The 22,097-nt window shown below is 42.7% G+C and overlaps 1 protein-coding gene across 2 annotated transcripts in view; it reads left to right on the top strand.

The window, feature by feature from the left end:
* The window catches only part of zgc:162952 (PKc_LIMK_like_unk domain-containing protein), a 39,925-nt gene that overhangs the window by 14,331 nt on the left and 3,497 nt on the right, over positions 1–22,097 (top strand). For both annotated transcript variants that reach the window (XM_057832073.1, XM_057832074.1), the window contains 7 exons: positions 8,122–8,312; positions 10,800–10,921; positions 11,442–11,490; positions 11,855–12,004; positions 18,553–18,726; positions 19,797–19,880; positions 21,319–21,405. In XM_057832073.1, the coding sequence (XP_057688056.1) occupies positions 8,122–8,312; positions 10,800–10,921; positions 11,442–11,490; positions 11,855–12,004; positions 18,553–18,726; positions 19,797–19,880; positions 21,319–21,405 (857 nt within the window). The remainder of the gene's footprint in view (positions 1–8,121; positions 8,313–10,799; positions 10,922–11,441; positions 11,491–11,854; positions 12,005–18,552; positions 18,727–19,796; positions 19,881–21,318; positions 21,406–22,097) is intronic.

The following is a 22,097-nucleotide window of genomic DNA, read 5'->3' as shown; positions in this document are numbered from 1 at the left end:
ACTATTGTTAAACTTCTAAAATTTCTACTTTTCAAGACAAAGAAATAAAGACGCTGAATGACTGTGACAATACAGCTAGCAAGAGCGAGATGATAATGCTTCACTTGTAAGTGTCTCAACTAAGAGTGTGACAATTGTTTAAGGGCCAAATGAACAAAAGCAGCATGAAAAGTGGGTCTGCGTGTACACAGCTTGATGAGAAAAACCTCTGCCAATTGTGTTAGCGTGTCAGTGTGTGCTTTCCACCGGCATCATTGCAAAGGCTCTTGTGTGGGGGGGAAGCGAGTCCAACCTTCATGTTGTCACACCAACCCTTGGAGTAGAACCAGGTCACAATTCCATTGTAGAACACTGTGGTCGCTTTCGAGGCGATATTATGAGCCCATGATGATCTTTTTCTCAAAAAAGAAAACAGACTTTTTATTTTATTTCGAATATTTTTAGTGTTGCCTTTGAAAGATGAAACGTCTATATACCCATAAAACTGTCGAACCATCAGCTTTGCTATTACTGCAATGAATATATAAATAAATAATTAAAGTAAAAATGTAATGCAATAAGCTCTCTAGCATTGCAACAATTGTGCCGTGTGAACTCATTACCTTTCCACTAAAACTTAAAAGTTTATCTAGAAAAATAGATACAAAAAATAACACATATCACACATTTTATTTTGATGGTCCATGCTTTCAAGACCAGTTTTGTGTTTCAATTTTAAACAGCGGAAGGATAAGAAAATGATCATTGATTCACATTTACAGTAACAGCTATATTTCATGTATCCCCGAGATAAAATATGATTACGACAACAATAAGGGAGGTTTGTGTTCAATGACCGATCCTGTTATCCATTAGCAGAGCCTCTATTTTTGTCCTCGCATTATTTAATGTCTTTGTTTCGAACTGAATTGCGTAACGTGATTTCCCTCATCTGTTGAGTTCAGGGTGTTGGACGGTGGTCCCTTTTATGAGCCTCTCTTTCATTCAAGAGTGCTACTAGTGATTGAAATGCATAATTTGCCCTTTTCAATTCCATTTACTGGGTTGCTGACTAATCATAAACAACAAACACTACATTTTCTTATTTATTATCTTGATGTTCAATAAAAATACGCCATGTGTGCACAAGTTCTCCTTCTAAATCTTGACACACAATTGACTGAACAATAAAAAGGTTAAATTGCTCCTATCTCATGGTGTATTGGTTCCCTAGCACTATGTTAAAGTGAATTGTGGTGCTTCAATTGGAAATGATTTGGGCTTTTCTGCCATTTTATGGCTTTTGAAAACCTTTATATAGATTAGCTACCAATTTTTGTTCATTGATTCTATTTGTAATAAAATGAGTTTATTGGTACCGTAATTTTCGGACTATACTTTTTTCCCTTCATTTTGAATCCTGCGGTTTATTATTCAGTGCGGCTTATTTGTTCATTTATTTGGCTTAATAGGTAACACTTCATTTGACAGAGGTGTCATAAGACCGTTATATTTATGACATGACACTATCATTGTTAGGGAGGCGTGAGCAAGGAGGGGATCCCAAAGCAGACAGCCGGTTGTGAGGATGGATATTTTATTGGTGAACAAAATGATGACACGAGCGTCGAGGCAGAAGGCGGGTGACGTCAGGCTTGGAGGGCTTAGCAGGGAGGCGAAGCGAAGGCTCGGGGAGAGGCAGGCGTGGAATCCGACAATCGGCGCGCATAAGACAAGTCCTGGGGCAAGAGCAAAAATGTCAGCAACTAGTAATCAAAACGATGAATCAAGGAAATGCGAGATACAACTGACGGAAGTAACCAGACGAGTTGATCGGGCGACGAGGTGGTGGCGTCCACTGGCTTTTAAGGAAGGCTGATTGTTAGTTGCCCTCACCTGTGGCCGCTCCACCCGTCTCAACCTGTAATCAGATAAAAACATGTGCACCTGCCCCAGGTGGGTTAGGTGTCAGGAGGGAGGGGCGGAGGCCCTAACAGGACCCCCCCGCCTACGGGCGCCACCTGGCGCACGACGAAGAGCCCCGGGATGGGCACGGTGGAAATCCCGGATGAGTGCACGAGACAACACCCACCGGGCCGGGATCCAGGACCGCTCCTCCGGGCCATAGCCCTCCCAGTCGACCAGGTACTGGAGCCCCCGGCCACGGCGGCGAACGTCCAGAAGCCGCTCCACCCTGTAGGCCGGATGCCCGTCGACCGACAGAGGCGGCGGAGGGGGCGGAACAGGGGGGGCCAAGGGACTTGTGGAAACCGGCTTGACTTGGGAGACATGGAACGTGGGGTGCACCCGGTAATGAGCAGGGAGCCGAAGACGCACAGCGTTGGGGTTCACCACCTTGATGACCTCAAATGGGCCGACGAACCGGGGGGCGAGCTTCGCCGATTCAGTCTTCAAAGGCAGGGATCGGGAGGAGAGCCATACCTTTTGGCCGACGTTGTAAACCGGCGCAGGCGCACGGTGACGATCGGACTGCGCACGGGACTTCTCAGAGGCACGGAGGAGCGCCGAGCGCGCCTGCTCCCAGACCCTGGAGCAACGCTCGATGTGAGCCTGGACCGATGGGACTGCTATGTCCCGTTCCTGCGTGGGGAACAATGGGGGCTGGTACCCCAACGAACAAAGGAACGGGGACATGCCTGACGAGGCATTCGGCAGAGTGTTGTTGGCATATTCTACCCAAGGTAGGTGATCGCTCCAGGTGTTGGGGTGAGCTTGCGTGATGCAACGGAGGGCTGCCTCCAGCTGTTGATTCGCACGCTCACACTGGCCGTTGGACTGCGGGTGGTAACCGGAGGAGAGACTCACACCCACCCCAAGTGCTGTGCAGAACGCCCTCCAGACCTGCGAGGTGAATTGAGGGCCTCTGTCGGAGACTATGTCCGCCGGAATGCCGTGTAGACGAAAAACGTGGTCAGTGAGCAGGGTTGCGGTTTCCGTGGCTGATGGGAGCTTGCGTAGAGGGATGAAATGGGCGGCCTTGGAGAATCTGTCCACTACAGTGAGGATCACGGAGTTTCCTTTGGAAGGGGGTAGACCAGTGACGAAGTCCAGGGCTATGTGGGACCAGGGCCGGCTCGGGATGGGTAGCGGGCGAAGGAGTCCACTGCTGGGCCTGGTGGATGTCTTGCTGCGAGCACATACGGTGCAGGCCTGGACATAGGATCGTGTGTCCTCTTGCATGGTTGGCCACCAGAATCGTTGGCGCAGGACATTCAGAGTCCTCCGGATGCCGGGGTGGCAGAAGAGGCGGGATGAGTGAGCCCACTCTAATACTTGTGCACGAAGCTCCTGGGGTACAAATAGGTCAGATTGGGGACCGTCTCGAGGATCTGGGTGCTCACCCTGGGCGTCTTTTATTTTACGCTCGATATCCCACTCCACGGAGGCAAGGAAGCGGGTTTGTGGGAGTATCGGGGCAGGTTCTTCCTTAGGTTCGATAGTCTGGAATTGACGTGAAAGGGCGTCGGGCTTGATGTTTTTGGATCCTGGAATGTAGGACAGGGTGAAGTCAAAGCGACAGAAAAACATTGCCCACCTGGCTTGTCGTGGATTTAATGTCCGCGCTGACTTGAGGTACTCTAGATTCTTGTGGTCAGTGAGCACGACAAAGGGCTGTGGGGTGCCTTCCAGGAGGTGGCGCCATTCCTCCAGAGCTAGTTTGACTGCCAGGAGTTCTCTGTCCCCGATGCTGTAATTCCGTTCTGCGGGTGAGAGCCTGCGGGAAAAAAAAGCACACGGGTGGACCTTGCCATCGGCGGGCTGGCGTTGGGAGAGCACAGCGCCCACACCCGTTTCTGAGGCATCAACCTCCACGATGAACTGCAAAGATGAGCTGGGGTGGACCAGCACCGGGGCGGAGGTGAACCGGCTCTTAAGGTCACTGAAAGCGGCGTCCGCAGCGTCTGACCAGAGGAAGGATTTGGCAGTGGAGGTGAGAGCCGTGAGGGGGGCAGCTACCCGGCTGTAATTGCGGATGAACCTTCGGTAAAAGTTGGCAAACCCGAGGAAGCGCTGCAGTTGCTTCCTGTTGGAGGGGCGAGGCCAGTCCAGGACCGCCGTTACCTTTGCCGGGTCCATGCGTAGCTCCCCCTTTCCTACGATGTACCCAAGAAAAGTAGTCTCCGGAACATGGAATTCACACTTCTCAGCTTTTACATACAGCCGGTTCTCGAGGAGCCTCTGAAGGACTTGACGGACATGGATCTCATGTTCTGATCGCGTGCTTGAGAACACTAGGATGTCATCCAAATAGACTACCACGAACCTGTTGATCATATCACCTAGGACGTCGTTAACCAAGTTTTGGAAGACTGCAGGGGCGTTAGTGAGCCCAAAGGGCATCACTAGATACTCGAAATGGCCCAGGGGCGTGTTAAAAGCAGTCTTCCACTCGTCACCCTCCTTAATACGGACGAGGTGGTAGGCGCTACGCAGGTCTAACTTCGTAAAGAGGGTAGCCCCGCGGAGGGGGGTGAAGGCAGAATCCATAAGAGGAAGAGGGTATTTGTTTTTAATTGTGATGTTGTTCAGGCCTCGGAAGTCGATGCAGGGTCTACGGCCGCCATCTTTTTTACTCACAAAAAAGAACCCCGCACCGACTGGGGAGGAAGAAGGACGAATAATACCTGAGGCCAGGGACTCCGTGATGTAAGCTTTCATTGCCTCCCTCTCTGGTAGCGAGATGTTGTAAAGCCGTCCCTTCGGGAGAGTCGCACCAGGAAGCAGAGTGATGGCACAGTCGTATGGACGGTGAGGAGGGAGTGACATTGCCTGGTCCTTACTAAAAACTTGCCCCAGGTCGTGGTAGCATTCTGGTACCGCCGAGAGGTCAGGCTGCTCCAGTTCGCGGACCGATCGGGTAGGCACTAGGGCAGATTTCAGACAGTGAGTGTGACAATATTCACTCCATGCCGTTAACTTGGGGTGTGTCCAGTCTATGGTGGGGTTATGAGTTCTCAACCAAGGCAAACCAAGGACCAAGGGTGTACGAGGACTACGGAAAACGAAAAAGGAGCTCACCTCTCTGTGGTTGCCAGATAAAAGGACGTCGAAGGCTTCAGTCTGTCGGCTCACGCTGAAAAGAGGCTGTCCATCAAGCGCAGTTGTCTTTAACGGGGCAGGAAGTGGGTGTGTCTCCAGCCCCAACTGGTTCACCAGGCTCTGATCTATGAAATTTTCATCTGACCCACAGTCTACTAGGGCTGTGACTGTGCGGGAGTGACCCCTCCAAGAGAGTGTAGCGGTGAGCTGGAGCCGACGTGAGGAATTTTGGGAAACGTGGCTCACCAGTAGTCCCTCTTCTATTGGCGAGCCTAGCAGTTTCCCGGACGCACCGGGCAGCTGCGTATAAAGTGCCCTCCCTGACCGCAGTAAATGCACAATTGAGCAGCATACCTGCGTGTGCGCTCCTCTTGGGAGAGCCTGGTGCGACCCAATTGCATGGGCTCGGGCTGGTCAGCAGGGGGCGGGGTCGCCGGCGCAGCGTCTGTGACCTGTACAGGAAGTGGAGGCGGGGACGGAAGGGCCGCGAAGCGAGTGCGCGGAGCGCCCGGTTGTTCCTTGCGTTGTCGTCGTCTCTCCCTCTGGCGATTATCGATTTGAATCGATAATCGAATCAGACTGTCCAATGAATCCGGCTCGTCCCTCGTAGCCAATTCGTCTTTAAGAGATTCGTTCAATGCGCCGGTGAAAATCTCCTGGAGCGCCGCGTCGTTGAAACGGCTTTCAGCGGCTAGTGTCCGGAACTCGATTGAGAATTCTGCGACGCTCCGAGACCCTTGACGCACGGACATAATTCGCTTAGCGGCCTCTCTGCCGCGAACGGGATGGTCGAAGATTTTGCGCATCTCCTCTGTGAAGCGGGAGTATGACGTGCACAACGGGGAACCCTGCTCCCATATGGAGGAAGCCCAATCCAACGCGGTCCCTCTCATGCTACCAATAAGGTAAGCTATCTTTGCTCTGTCCCCCTGATACATGGACGGCTGTTGCTCAAAAACAAGGCTGCACTGGACTAAGAAAGCCCGACACGTGCCAAGGTTACCGTCGTATGGAGCCGGTGCGGGAACGTGGGGTTCTCGACCTGTAGCCGATGACGCTGGGTTAGCAACAGGCGTGTGGCTTGGCGAGGCGGTGGGGTGACGTAGGGGTGACGGGGCCGTGCGCGCCTGAGGTAGTGGTGTGAGTTGCGCCTGGATGGATTGGAGTGCATGAGTTATGTCCGTTACCTTACTGAAGAGATAGTCTATGGCTTGGTGGTGGTCGGCGAGTGACGTGGGTGAGCCGGCTGTGTTGTCCGCGGGATCCATGGTGGCCCGATCAATCTGTTAGGGAGGCGTGAGCAAGGAGGGGATCCCAAAGCAGACAGCCGGTTGTGAGGATGGATATTTTATTGGTGAACAAAATGATGACACGAGCGTCGAGGCAGAAGGCGGGTGACGTCAGGCTTGGAGGGCTTAGCAGGGAGGCGAAGCGAAGGCTCGGGGAGAGGCAGGCGTGGAATCCGACAATCGGCGCGCATAAGACAAGTCCTGGGGCAAGAGCAAAAATGTCAGCAACTAGTAATCAAAACGATGAATCAAGGAAATGCGAGATACAACTGACGGAAGTAACCAGACGAGTTGATCGGGCGACGAGGTGGTGGCGTCCACTGGCTTTTAAGGAAGGCTGATTGTTAGTTGCCCTCACCTGTGGCCGCTCCACCCGTCTCAACCTGTAATCAGATAAAAACATGTGCACCTGCCCCAGGTGGGTTAGGTGTCAGGAGGGAGGGGCGGAGGCCCTAACAATCATGGGCATTACTGAATGCTTATGACAGATGTCATTAAGTGTCATCCGGCAAATTATGTCTGTAAGTCCATTTATGTCCAACTTGGATCTTTTACATCCATTCAAAGTGAGATAATTTGCCAGAAAACAATAAATGACATCCGTTATAAGCATTTATTAATGCTCATGACAGTGTAATGTCATAATTATGATTGTCTAATGACAGTCTTGTGGAGCTACTGACAAAGTGTTACCAAATACTACCATAAGTAGCAATTAATGAAACAATTGGAACAGTAACTGAAGAAATAATTAGCACAGAACAGGAATTTTGATTGTGGCGCTGCAATGCATGCTAGGAGGCATGTTGGACGAAAACTGTTGACAGCAGGTGGCAGCAGCGGTTGACTGTCTCCCCCAAGGGAGCCGTGATGGCCAAATGAAGATTCATGTAGCAATGAATCATGGTGGTTCATTTGGTCTTATGACAGTCGGATGATGCCGCTGTGAAATAAAGTGTTACCGGTAAATATCGTTTGGTGTAAATATCTCTTAATACAGTGAGGACAGCTGCGGCTTATAGTCTATTGCGGCTTATCTATGAATAAATGCCGTTTTTTTGCCAAATTTGAAGGGTGAGGCTTATAGTCAAGTGCACCTTGTCGTGCGAAAATTACGGTATATAGAAGTGTAGATACTATAGAAATTCTACTATTACCGTATTGGCGGTGACGGTGTTTTTTGCATTGAAATAAGACTGAAAAAGAGGGGGTCGTCTTATATTTGCGGTCTAGACATTATACCCATTCACGACGCTAGATGGCGCCAGATATCATTGAAGCGATGTTCTGTCATGACAGATCTCAGCTACTCTCAAGTTTGCATTGTTTTATTGCAATGTTTTTCCTTATTCAGATTTGTTTCAAGACTACAGTTACAGTTAGACTTCACTTTGATGGTTAATGCAGTTATTGCAATTTTGTTATTTGGTTTATTTACATTTCAAAAACCAGAAGCCATTCATTTACGAATGTGATTGCACTTTAGTTTACATAATTAAATGTTCAGATATTACGATTTGAATGAGGCAAAATAACATGCTTTTTCTCTCAAATATATTGTTATAATCATTTGTTTCGGATGTACTGCAATTATTTTCTGTATAAAAATTAATTTGGTGTTCAAAAAGTCTTTTTTCAAACTTGAGTCTTGAAAAAGAGGGGGTCGTCTTATAATCAGGGCCGTCTTATATTCGGGCCAATACGGCATATTCTGGATCAGCTCTAATTGACCTTGCGGTTTCCATCTAGAAAATTATATTTAGAACAATAATAGTGTATCTTGTTTTCTCAGCAAGCATCTCCAGCATGTGTGATGTTGATGTATCGGAGCCCTCCAGTCCCACCCTGTATGGAGAGTCTTCAGATAAGTATTACCATGTGGACCGTTGGCAAAAGCTCCGCACCGCTGTGCGTAAACTGGAGTTCTGGGAAAATTTTTCTGCTGAATTAATTGGAAGTGGCTTCTTCTCCAAGGTCTATAAGGTATGCGTTCGAGTGTCTGTCTTTTTTTGCCATGTACAAGCCTACATTTGAGCTGCCATCAAAGCATGCTTTGTTCCAGCCATTAATTAGGACATTTTTACCATTCCATAATTGGCCCACGAGCTTTGGACACTGTGGAGGCACAATACAACTCTCAACTGAGACATTATGTAATGACTATTGGGAAACCAATGCGGCAACAAGACAACATTTCCTGAGTTTAAAGGAAAAGAGAGGAGTGTAGTATAAATGACCTTAATGTGTGAGATGGTTGCTCAACATGCATATAACGAACACAAATTAAACACAAAAAAATAACACAGCTCATTGGCACTGCCATTTTGTTACCAATGTAATATCAGTTATAACCATTCTCCTTTGTGTTGGAGATAACTTACGGACTGCATGCAAGGATGTGTCACAACACCAGAAAGGCTGTGAGCTTATTACTTTTGGGCTCTGAGGCAAATTAAAATGGCGGTTGAAGTTCCTAATTTAGATATTTTGATCAATGAGTCTCTCTTAACGTATGCGTTTGAATGCTAGGGCCAGCAGGCTGCAGGCTGACACTTTGAGCTATTGGATTGGATTTAGTGTCTTCTTTGGGAAAACATTTTAGACTCAAAAACTGGTATAAAGATGCAAAATAAAATAGTCACACAAAATTTAAAGTTACTTTACCTTTTTTGGTGACGCAGACGAAGGCTGTTTCACATTTTGAGTTGGGCGATTTGGAACTGTGTCATCCTTGCACTTGATCATGATCTTGCCCTTTAAATGCTTATTTGAGCAGCCCAGAAATACAGTGGAGCAAATAGGCATTTAGTCAATCACTAATTGTGCAAGTTCTCCTACTTGAAAATATTAGAGAGGCCTGTAATTGTCAACATGGGTAAACCTTAACCATGAGCGATAGAATGTGGAAAAAATAACAGAAAATAACATTGTTTGATTTTTAAAGAATTTATTTGCAAATAATGGTGGAAAATAAGTATTTGGTCAATACTAAAAGTTCATCTCAATACTTTGTTATTTACCCTTTGTTGGCAATAACGGAGGCCAAACAATTTCTGTAACTCTTCACAAGCTTTTCACACACTGTTCCTGGTATTTTGGCCCATTCCTCCATGCAGATCCCCTCTAGAGCAGTGATATTTTGGGGCTGTCGTTGGGCAACACGGACTTTCAACTCCCTCCACAGATTTTCTATGGGGTTGAGATCTGGAGACTGGCTAGGCCACTCCAGGACCTCGAAAGGCTTCTTACGAAGCCACTACTTTGTTGCCATGGCTGTGTGTATGGGATCATTGTCATGCTGAAAGACCCAGCCACATCTCATCTTCAATGCCCTTGCTGATGGAAGGAGATTTTCAATCAAAATCTCTCGATACATGGCCCCATTCATTCTTTCCTTTACACAGATCAGTCGTCCTGGTCCCTTTGCAGAAAAACAGCCCCAAAGCATGATGTTCCCACCCCCATGCTTCACAGTGGGTATGGTGTTCTTCGGATGCAATTCAGTATTCTTTCTCCTCCAAACACGAGAACCTGTATTTCTACCAAAAAGTTCTATTTTGGTTTCATCTGACCATAACACATTCTCCCAGTCCTCTTCTGGATCATCCAAATGCTCTCTAGCGAACCGCACACGGGCCTGGACAAGTACTTTCTTCAGCAGAGGGACACGTCTGGCAGTGCAGGATTTGAGTCCCTGGCGGCGCATTGTGTTACTGATAGTAGCCTTTTTTACTGTGGTCCCAGCTCTCTGTAGGTCATTCACTAGGTCTCCCCGTGTGGTTTCTGGGATTTTTGCTCACCGTTCTTGTTATCATTTTGACGCCACGGGGTGAGATCTTGCATGGAGCACAGTTGATTTCTTTACACCAAGCCTTTTACCTATTGTAGATTCAGTCTTCCCAGCCAGGTGCAGGTCTACAATTTTGTCTCTGGTGTCCTTCGACAGCTCTTTGGTCTTGGCCATAGTGGAGTTTGGAGTGTGACTGACTGAAGTTGTGGACACGTGTCTTTTATACCGATAATGAGTTAGGACAGGTGCCATTAATACAGGTAACGAGTGGAGCCTCGTTCGACCTCATTAGAAGAAGTTAGACCTCTTTGACAGCCAGAAATCTTGCTTGTTTGTAGGTGACCAAATACTTATTTTCCACTCTAATTTTGGAAAGAAATTCTTTAAAAATCAAACAATGTGATTTTCTGTTCTTTTTCCACATTCTTTCTCTCATGGTTGAAGTTTACCCATGTTGACAATTACAGGCCTCTCTAATCTTTTCAAGTAGGAGAACTTGCACAATTGGTGGTTGACTAAATACGTATTTGCCCCACTGTATATAACAATGACATCAGAAAAATGTTAGTATTCATTTGAATAACTACTTGTCCTAGGGTTCTAAGAGCTTATTATTTCTTAATATTGCAACAACAACCGCAGCTATTAGTACAACTAAAATGCATCACCTCTTTCTTCAGGTGGTACATACTACTAGCCGCAAGATCATGGTGGTGAAGATATACAAAAATGACGTGGACCAAGACAGCATTGTACGTGAAATCAGCCTTCTTCAGAAACTATCCCATCCCAATATTGTCAGGTAACAGTTATAGCCTTTCGCACTTCACTCTTTGGTAGAAGAGTTGCCCCCAATACAATGCTTTTGCAAGGGTGCACATTAAATGTAAATCATGTATTTGGTACTGATGTTTTGTGGTTTCAACAGCAGCAAAAAGGATTGGCACTTTGGCACAGCAATGGCTGTTGTGAAAGCACTATATGAGTAAAGTTGAATTTAATAGTCACTCACCACCTAATCACCCCAAAAATTAGAACAAAGAGGATGCATTCATTAATACTTGATATAGAGTGCCCTGGTCATTTGGTATATGTGTTCACTATGTAAAAAAAGAAAGATTATTAAATTAAATTTATTAAAAGTTACGTTGATCAGTGAAAATCTAATCTTCTATACTGAACACAATGCAGCAAAATTGGACCTATTACAAATATATTTTCAATTTGTGGCATTTAAATTGTTGTACCCTTGCTTGCTATTTACACTGTACTGCAACATGTACAGAGAAAATAAGAATACATGAATGTTGTCTATTTTCTAGGTATCTGGGAATATGTGTTAAAGAAGACAAGCTCTATCCGATTTTAGAGGTGGGTCCAGCTTTTTTTTACTTACTTGGTAGGCTTGGTTAGAATTTAAAGGCAAGTGCATTATGGCAAAGAGATGTGACCTACGTGTTAACTAAAGGTGAGGACCTTGGCAATCTGATCCTGGACTGCAGGAAATTAAAACTGATCACTCCCAGAGAAAGAGCCTAACATGGTGTAAGAGGTCCCAACAGTACAGTATAACTATATCAGTTTGGGGTAAATAGGCCTTTTGTTTTGGGGAAAAAGTCTTGGTTAACTGATCCAAGTGGGAGCAAAAAAGTGTTGGATTTATTTGTTAAGTGTAGTCTTGTAAACTTGCCAACTAAAGCGCCAGTGATAAATTTGCATTTTTAACCTGCATTAGTACGTGAATGGTGGCTGTCTTGAGGAGCTGCTGGCCAAAAAAGAAGTTCCACTATGCTGGAAGGAGAAGGTGGACCTGGCCTGTGATATCAGCAGAGGAATGATCTACCTGCATTACAAGAATATTTACCATAGAGATCTTAACTCAAAAGTAAGATAATCTTATTTATTCACCACCTGTCTAGTATGGCATTCAAAACCTTTCCTTCCATCTCTAATGGATTTTAATTTGCTGGTTATGTGGTCACAACTAAAAACTTCAGATAGATCACATTATTGGAGAGAGCAACAACCATATCTATTTGCAATTAGGACAATTGAGTCTTAAGTCCCATTGGACAAATAAGAAAAGTGACTTCAAGTTAATTTTTCCATTTGTGACTTTCATATCATTTACTCATGTTTATGAAATCAATTAAAGGGCGAGAGGAAATGGAGAAAATCTTGTAGCATTTAGTTGCAATCACATGATACAAAATATTAACTTTTTTTTAGTTAAGAATTGGGTCCACTTTTTAAACGAAAGGATGTTTAATGATGCAAAAATACTACCACAATAACTTTGTACTTCTTGCGTCTGCATTTAAGCACACAAACCCTCTAAAATAATTCAGAAAACTTTACCACCCAAACATTTATAGGTTCATATTTTAGTGAGGATAGCATGCAAACGCTGACAGAAGGGGGAAAAAAATCAGTAAACAAACCCTCTGCCTAAGGAGACTTAAAGAGCAATTGAAACCAATTTTTACCAAACAATTTAAGTCAGGTGTGTGCCCAATCACTGATGAGTGGTTTAAAGCTACCCTGCCCACTATAAAACACAAACCTGGTAAAAGAATTGTTTTGAGGAGAAACATTGTCTTGGCTCTCTCAAAAGGGCTGTCTGAATACCTGCAATCAAGGATTGTTGATTTGTATAAAGCTGGTAAAGAATACAAAAACATCTCTAAAAGTCTGGATGTTAATCAATACACAGTCAGAGGCGTTGTCTACAAATACAGCTTGGCACTGTTGCTTCTCTCCCAAGGAGTGGCCGTCCGCCTAAGGTGACGACAAGAGTTCAGCGCAGAATACTCAGAAAGGTAAAAAAGAACCCTAGAGTGTCTGCTAAAGACTTACAGAAATCACTGGCACAGTCCAATATCTCTGTGCACGCATCAACTATATGTAAAACTATGGCCAAGAATTGTGTTCATGGGAGGACTGCACGGAGGAAACCACTGCTTTAAAAAAATAATTTAAAAAAACATTGTTGCTCGTTTAATGTTCGCAAAATGGCACTTAGACACTTCACAGAAGTTTTGGCAAAATATTTTGTGGACTGATCAAACCAAAGTTGAATGGTTTGGCGGTAACACACAAATGGAACAGCTCACCAACATCAACACCTCATCCCCACCGTAAAGCGGGGTGGAGGGAGCATCATTATATGGGGCTGTTTTGCTGCCTCAGGGCCTGGACAACTTGCAGTAATTAATGGAAGAATGATTCAAAAGTTTATCAGGATGTTTTACAGGAAAATCTGAGACTGTCTGTCAGACAGTTAAAGCTAAAAAGAGGATGGATACTGCAACAAGTCAATGATCCAAAACACAGAAGTAAATCAACTTCAGAATGGTTTCAGAAGAACAAAATACACGTTCTGGGGTGGCCAAGTCAAAGTCCAGACTTGAACCTCATCGAGATGCTGTGGCATGACCTAAAGACAGCAATTCATGCCATTAGTCCCAGGAATCTGAACTACAGCAGTTTTGTAGAGAAGAATGGGCCAAGATTAGTCCTTATTGATGTGCCAGACTGATCTGCAGCTACAGGAAGCGTCTGGTTGAAGTTATTGCTGCCAAAGGGTGGGCCACAAAATATTAAATGTGATGCTTCGCTTACATATTTTTCCCGCTTCTGTCATTGTTTGCATACTATCCTCACTAAAATATGAAAACCTATAGATGTTTGGGTGGTTTTAAGATAAAGCAGACACTGGTTTTTCATCTTTGTGATTTTGACAAAGGTCAAGTCACATTTGATGGTGATTTTATGCAGAAATGTGAGAAATTCCGAAAGGTTCAGATACTTTTTCATACTACTGTATATGAGTTGACTTTCTACAATTTGGGCTGACTTGAGACACTTACGTTAGTGCTTAATTGTGCTTTCCTACTTCCAATTCGTTATCTTTGCAAATGTTTTCCACTTTGGTTTACCATATTGTTAATATACTTATTTGGGCTAAATTCAAAACGAAAGTCTGTTGTCCGTTCCCAAGAGCAACTTAAAATAGCCACTTGGTCTAAAATACCTTTGGAATGGTGACATATTTATACAATATGAGATTAAACATCCCCCAAAAAAACATGTACCGTAATGTACATATAAAATGGATTTTACTTTTGATACATCTCCTTCACAAAATAAATACCGGTACTTTAGGTTGGCCAGTATGTGACAGAAATTCAAATCCTAAAGTAACTGTATAGACCCTACCCACGTGACGTCACAACTCCGCTCTCCTGACTGGTGCCGCCCACTTGTCCGTCAACACATCGTGTTGACCTGTTACGGCTACGTACATTCCTCCTATTTACGGCGTGTTTTTCTGCTCGTTAACATTAATAATCAAAATGGTGAAGGCGTGTGTGGCGGTAGGTTGCAATAACAGAGAAGATAGACGGAGAGACTTGAAGTTCTACCGGATTCCGAGAGACACGGAGAGGAGAGAGCGAGATGGGCTGCTGCAATTCGACGAGAAAACTGGGCTCCAAACGATTACCACAGATTATGTAGTAGTCATTTTATATCTGGTAAGATGCATTTAATATATATTTAGAGGGTTTTGGGCTGACAACCACAATTAAGATCATTGCTAGGCTAATCGCCGACAACATACACGTATGTATGTATTGAGAGTGCTATCGCTAATCCATATAAACATTAAAAGCCCTAGCTCCATTGACAAATGACATGAAATACATTAGACTTGACAGTGGATGTTAGCAAGAACAAAAGATTTTGAATTGAAAATTTCGTAACTCACCTTCCGAGCACAAGATTCCTGCCGAATTTTCGTGTACGAGGACCTGTTTCACCCAACCAGCAACGTAGCATTTTTCAAACTTTCGTGAGAATAGGCTGATTTTGTGTGGACAAGATAGTTGTAAATATCAGGGTCAGGCAGAGGCGGCGAAGGCAGCCGGTCAAAAATCATCGATTTAGGCATCAAATATGGATCTGGCGACTGTATAGAACGAAGCTTTTCCACATAACGCCTTTTATGCAACACATCCAGTGAGTTTACGGCATCAGAAAGCACCGGGTCTTCCATGAAATGCATTTTAAATTCCTCGATCAATTGAAAACAATGCTAATACAGAGACAAAATGACGGACAAGTGGGCGGAACCACACAGCAAGCACGTGGTTTTATGACGTCGGTGGGTAGGGTCTATAGTCAATGGAAAGTTTACACAAGTCAATCTACACTATAGTATATTTGCAACTTGTAAGTAGACAATATCATTCTTTGGACCAGATCGGGGTGTTAAACTAATCCTTGATCAAGGGCTACATTCACCCAGATTTGAGCACAAGTGGCTCGGACCAGTTTTTTGTCATTAAGTTCTAATAAAGACAATTACGCACAAATTTTGCACATTTGGAAATTTTTCACATTCATAGACAGTGTTGTTATCTACGGCGTTAGAGTATAACAGCATTACTACTGGCATTATTTTTGTCAGTAGTGAGTAATCTAATTAATTACTTTTTCCATCTTTGCAACGCCGTTACCGTTACTGAGGATGTAAAGGAGTGCGTTACTATGCGTTACTACCTTGGTTGAATGATGCGAGAAATGTCTGAATACACGGAGAGAGTAGAAAGGGAGAGGGTAGGTGGGGAAAGAGGTTGTGAAGCCGTTGCAAACGCGATGCTAGGTAGTATGTGTAGTATAGCATTCGCGTTCTCGCTAGCATAAGCATTTAGCGTGGCGAGCGTCATGTTAAGCGCTTGGGAAACTTTTTACATACAGTTAGTGGCGTTCAGGTGGGTACAATTAATTGAAAATAATGGTCTGTTTTCCTGTTCTCTATGCATTATCATCACCAAGTGGGCGTTGTCCTTGTAGATGCTACACTATAATATAATTTGTTTTTTGTTTTTTTATTACCAAAAATAGTCACTTGCCCTAAACTTTTCTTGAATGACGTATCCATTAACCATGTGTATTTTTTTTTTTTTTAATCAAAACAATTAGAGCACAGATAGAAGAGATTCAAGACCTGCTTATTGAAAAATATATCTGTATACAGTATATTAGGGGTGTGATAGTACACACAAGTCACGGTTCAGTACAACAGGAAAAACGCTTTTTTCTCACAATGTTTGAAAGTTAAAGTTTGTATACCATTACACTCTTATATAGTGTGGGGCAAATAAGTATTTAGTCAACCACTAATTGTGCAAGTTCTCCCACTTGAAAATATTAGGGAGGCCTGTAATTGTCAACATGGTTAAACCTCAACCATGAGAGACAGAATGAGGAAAAAGAACAGAAAATCATTGTTTGATTTTTAAAGAATTTATTTGCAAATCATAGTGGAAAATAAGTATTTGGTCAATACCAAAGGTTCACCTCAATACTTTGTCATGTACCCTTTGTTGGCAATAACAGAGGCCAAACGTTTTCTGTAACTCTTCACAAGCTTTTCACACACTGTTGCTGGTATTTTGGCCCATTCCTCCATGCGGATCTCCTCTACAGCAGTGATGTTTTGGGGCTGTTGTTGGGCAACACGGACTTTCAACTCCCTCCGCAGATTTTCTATGGGGTTGAGACCTGGAGACTGGCTAGGCCACTCCAGGACCTTGAAATGCTTCTTACGAAGCCACTCCTTTGTTGCCCTGGCTGTGTGTTTGGGATCATTGCCTTGCTAAAAGACCCAGCCACGTCTCATCTTCAATGCCCTTGCTGATGGAAGGAGATTTTAATTCAAAATCTCTCAATACATGGCCCCATTCATTCTTTCCTTTACACAGATCAGTCGTCCTGGTCCCTTTGCAGAAACACAGCCCCAAATCATGATGTTTCCACCCCCATGCTTCACATTGGATATGGTGCAATTCAGTATTATTTTTCCTCCAAACAAGAGAACCTGTGTTTCTACCAAAAAGTTCTATTTTGATTTCATCTGACCATAACACATTGTCCCAGTTCTCTTCTGGATCATCCAAATGCTCTCCTGGCCTGGACATGTACTTTCTTCAGCAGAGGGACACGTCTGGCAGTGCAGGATTTGAGTCCCTGGCGGCGCATTGTGTTACTGATAGTAGCCTTTGTTACTGTGGTCCCAGCTCTCTGTAGGACATTCACTAGGTCCCCCCGTGTGGTTCTGGGATTTTTGCTCCCCGTTCTTGTTATCATTTTGACACCACGGGGTGAGAAGGGAGTTGAAAGTCCGTGTTGCCCAACGACAGCCCCAAAACATCACTACTCTAGAGGAGATCTGCAATTCTGCATGGATGAATGGGCCAAAATACCAGCAACAGTGTGTGAAAAGCTTGTGAAGAGTTACCGAAAACGTTTGGCCTCCGTTATTGCCAACAAAGGGTACATAACAAAGTATTGAGATGAACTTTTGGTATAGACCAAATACTTCTTTTCCACCATGATTTGCATATAAATTCTTTAAAAATCAAACAATGGGATTTTCTGTGTTTTTTTTTTTCCACATTCTGTCTCTCATGGTTGAGGTTTACTTATGTTGAAAATTACAGGCCTAATATTTTCAAGTGGGAGAACTTGCACAATTAGTGGTTGACTAAATACTTATTTGCCCCACTGTAGGTGAAATTTAAAAAAAAAATGTAAAAAGGGTGACCTATGTTTTTTTTTTTGGGAGGGGGGGGGGTAAAAGAGTTCAATTCAATCAGTTACTATAAACATATTTGATGTGAAAGACGTTACAGAATGGATCATGTAATAACGTGTAGAACATGGAAAGTAACGTCACTTACTATGCCGAGTAAGTAATTACTCTTACGTTGAAGTAACTGAGTTCCTAACGCAATTACATTTTGGGCGAAGTAATTTGTAACTGTAATTAATTACTTTTTTACAGTAAAAATAGCAACACTGTTCATAGATTATTATCTTGTCAAAAATCATATTTCAAATTATATGAACAAACAGTTCAGTTACCACATTATGTTCAGTTACCACTTACCACATTATTTATATCTATTATAGTCAGTGTTTTTGTTTAAATTTGCAAAATACAGATCACAGTGTTTTGTTTTGTTTTTTTTTGTTTGTTTTTTTGGACTGTAGTTACTTTTATACAATAACTCGAGTCGAGTCGTTTAATCCATTTTGGCTTGGATGTGCTAGCCTGGCAGCGATCGATCACCCTGTATGTCGGTCAGTGTTCCGCATGTGATGTGTGAGGCAGTCTTTGTTCTCCTTTTTCTGAGGCTCTCCTCACCTGCAAGTGAATTATTTAGAGGGCAGGAAACGTGCTGACACCAGACTTACATGAAAGCAGAAGCTATTTGGATGGCCAAAAAAGTGATCACTTTATGCTAGGGAACACTGAACAGATATACACTCAAATATCAGGACTCATTGAAAGAATAATTGTTTGACTGAATGCCTGTAATACTCTGCCCTCTGCTGGTTGAATGTTATAATATTGTTTCTTTGCAGAATTGTCTGATCCGTATAACATCCCGAGGTCGAGAGGCCCTAGTGACAGACTTCGGTCTTGCTAGAGAGGTGGTGGAACTGCCAGTCAAAGACCCGGGCCGCAAACTCTCCCTGGTTGGGTCTGCTTTTTGGATGGCCCCGGAGATGCTCCGAGGGGAGCCGTATGACCGCAAGGTATCAGACGCTCTTAAATATAATAAAATAAAATGGACATTTGTCATATTATTTGAGAAATACTTCAGGATGTTTTAATACGAGATGAAAACAGGTCATCCCCAGGTTACGATCGAATTCCTACGCTGGCAACGTAACCCGAATTTCCGCGTAAGTCAGAAGTAACCCTTTAACTATCCCTAGATACCCCATAAATCGCTAAATAACTGTCCAAAAAACATATATTATACGTCGTATCAATAAAATAAAGTAAAAATAAGATACTGTACTTACCATCAATGCTGGTGGATGGTGAAAAAGGTAAATTGTTCACAAGTGGGGGAGACAAGAGTTCTTGTTTCACTGATGTTCGCTGTAGTTTTACTTTTAAACCACAGACACACCGTAGAACAATTTGGCCTGCTAGTGAACAAACAGGTTGGTTGATGTGACTTATGAAGCTTATTTAGAGCTTGATTCCAGCCACTTAGGTGATGTTGAGCTGCTAATGCTACAACGTTGCTTGCTGCATCAGACTCTACTTCCTTAGTAGAAACAGAAAATGACCTGATTGGGTGTGCGCTCAGTATTATTAAACTTATAAATTTCACCACTTTAATTTGTAAACAAATTATTATTAACAATATAGTCCCAAGAATTGTACAATGATGACAGGAAAACAAACACAATGCACGCTACAAAAAAAAAAAAAAAGTTGCATAATTTTCAATTAACCTTAGTGAGACAAGAGCTTCTTTTATTGGCGAAACAAATACTTGCAGGGAAACTTGACTGAAAATACAGAGCTCAAACACACACTACACTGTTACGTGACTGAAAAAACCCAAAAAGAAACGACTGAAGCCCAAATGCCCGATGAGACTTCGGCGTCGTAAAGTCGAAATCATGTAAGTCAGGTAAGTCGTAACCCGGGGACTAACTGTACCTTTTTAAAAAAACCTAGGGTGTTTATTCACAGGTTGTGAGAAAGCTCTATTTCTCAATATACTGCACTACTCGATGCAGGACATGAAATCAAACTCATATCACATAGATGTGTTTTTTTGTTGTTGTAATCTTACCTCTCTTAGGTAGATGTTTTCTCGTTTGGAATTGTGCTTTGTGAAATCCTGGCTAGGATCCCTGCTGACCCTGAGATACTGCCCAGAACACAGGTAGGTTTCATTTTGCAGTGTCACTCATTATTATTTGTACAGATAAGGTAGTAAAACAAGCTGAAAGATCTGTAGTTTAAATTGGTTAACCTAAATTTAGGCTTTTTAGAGTTTACAAGTGGTGGTGTTAGTATGTATAAAATTGTTTATCCTACAATATAACTTTATACAGTTCACCCTTGGTCAAAACCTTGGTCAAAGTTTTGATAAATTTACCCATTCAGTATAATGTATGTGTACACTTGTATATGTATATGGCGGGAAACACTCAGGTGACTTGAAGTTCAGCTCCGAGACCCCCAATTTGGCCAAATTTCAAAATTGTCTGATATGCATGTGTGATACATCTTTGGAAAGCTTAAAGTCTCAATTTTCTGGGGTAAAAAAATTTGAAGAGGAGGGCATTTTTTTTTTTTTTTTTTTTTTAAGTTTTTTTAAACAGCTAAACCCTATCTGGAGGTGAGAGCACAGGAGAGCAGAATTACAGACGCCATGACTTTAACGAGATATTATCGCGTACTTACCTTGTTTCGATCCCAAAACTCCATGTAGCATGCATCACCGAGTGTCAAGACACAGCTGTGAATGGCCACAGCCGGATTTTGGGGGGATTTTATGGATGAAACATGGTAATATAACAAGGGTCGCGATGCAGAAATTGCAGACATCAAGGAGTGGTCGAGATGTTCTTTTTCTTATATTTACCCTTTTAAACTTTTTTTTTTCCAATTTTTCTTTGTTTGGATCGATTATTTATCATCTAATATATCGGGGAAAATGCAACAGTAACAGAAAAAAAATACAATTAAGCGATAGTTATGAGGTAGATATTCGTGACTTATTTACAGACAGCATTTTTTTCATTGTGATGTAATTTGTTTAAAAGTTTAAAATATGCGAGTGAATAATTTTTTTAAGTTGTTTTTTTTTTTTTTTTTGTAACGGAATATTTGACATCAATTAATCATTCTAAGCTAAAAATGACATTTTGAATAATAAATATAATTACTTACCTTCTTTTTATTGTTGAGTTGAAACAAAAGAGGTTGCGTGACATCTGTAAACGGGGGTTTCCAGTGTATAACGGACAAATTAAAAATAGTTCGGGGGCTTAATGCACCATGAATCTGCTATGGCAGCATATAGACATATTGTTCTATCAAACACAACATTTCTTTTGGCTTAAAATACAGCAGTTTATTTTAAAGAGCGGTGCAAGAGCAGAAACTGCTTTTTCAGTCTTGTCTGTGTTTTCCGCCATATGTATAGACTTCTTTGACAATGTCAAGCAAAGCTGATATTACTTTTCGACATGATCTTTGTTAAGGCAAACCTTTAGAAATGGCCTCTCGTTGTGGCTGCTATTGAATGATACATGTTGGATCTGGTGAAGTTGCCACAATTTCAAAATCTCTTAAAATGCACATTTACTTTTTAGGACTATGGGTTGGATAAGACTGCATTTAAAGAACTGGTGACCGACTGTCCTCAGCGTCTCTTGGAACTGGCAGCCAGCTGCTGTATGGTAGGTATCGGGTTTGTACATGCAACTTGTGCTTGTCTGCATCACAAACAAAGGGTACACTGACATTACTTACAATGCAGATAAGCATTATTATAAAGGCCTGTAGGATCTGAGACCAAGCTGCCTCTTTCCATTCCATTGTATTAGTGTATTTGCTTGAACAGAAGAACAAGGCAAGCGCGTAGGTTTGCTCTCAATATTGGTACGGACGATATAACAGCATTACTTACATGTACCCTTTTTGCTGGGGACGGAACATAATAAGACCAAAAACATTGAGTGAACGGTGGTCAGGGCTATATTTCTCACCAATAAGAACCAAATTAATTGATAGGCTAAACGATTAATGCATAATAAATCTGTAGTGATATATACTAACTTTCACAATGCAAATTCACAGTATAACATCTTAATCTGATCATTTTTCTTAAATCTAGTCGAATAATTTTCTCCATCTTGTTTTGAGTGTTAAAGGCTAGTTAACAGATTAAAGCGTCTGATTCTTCCTTGTAAATATTGTTATTTGTTCTTATTAAGCCCTTAGATCTAAAAGTCGGTCATTTTTCACCTAAATCGAAAGAACATTTCTGACAAACAAATTTTATATTGGATTAGATATACAATTTTTTTGCTCAACTCTGTTAAGCTTATTTTCAGCTAACTATTTTTCTTATTTCAAGAAATCTGAGTAA

The sequence above is a fragment of the Corythoichthys intestinalis genome, chromosome 3, assembly GCF_030265065.1.
Source record: "Corythoichthys intestinalis isolate RoL2023-P3 chromosome 3, ASM3026506v1, whole genome shotgun sequence".
NCBI classification, from domain to species: Eukaryota; Metazoa; Chordata; class Actinopteri; order Syngnathiformes; family Syngnathidae; genus Corythoichthys; species Corythoichthys intestinalis.
This window is presented reverse-complemented; position numbering and strand designations above follow the sequence as displayed.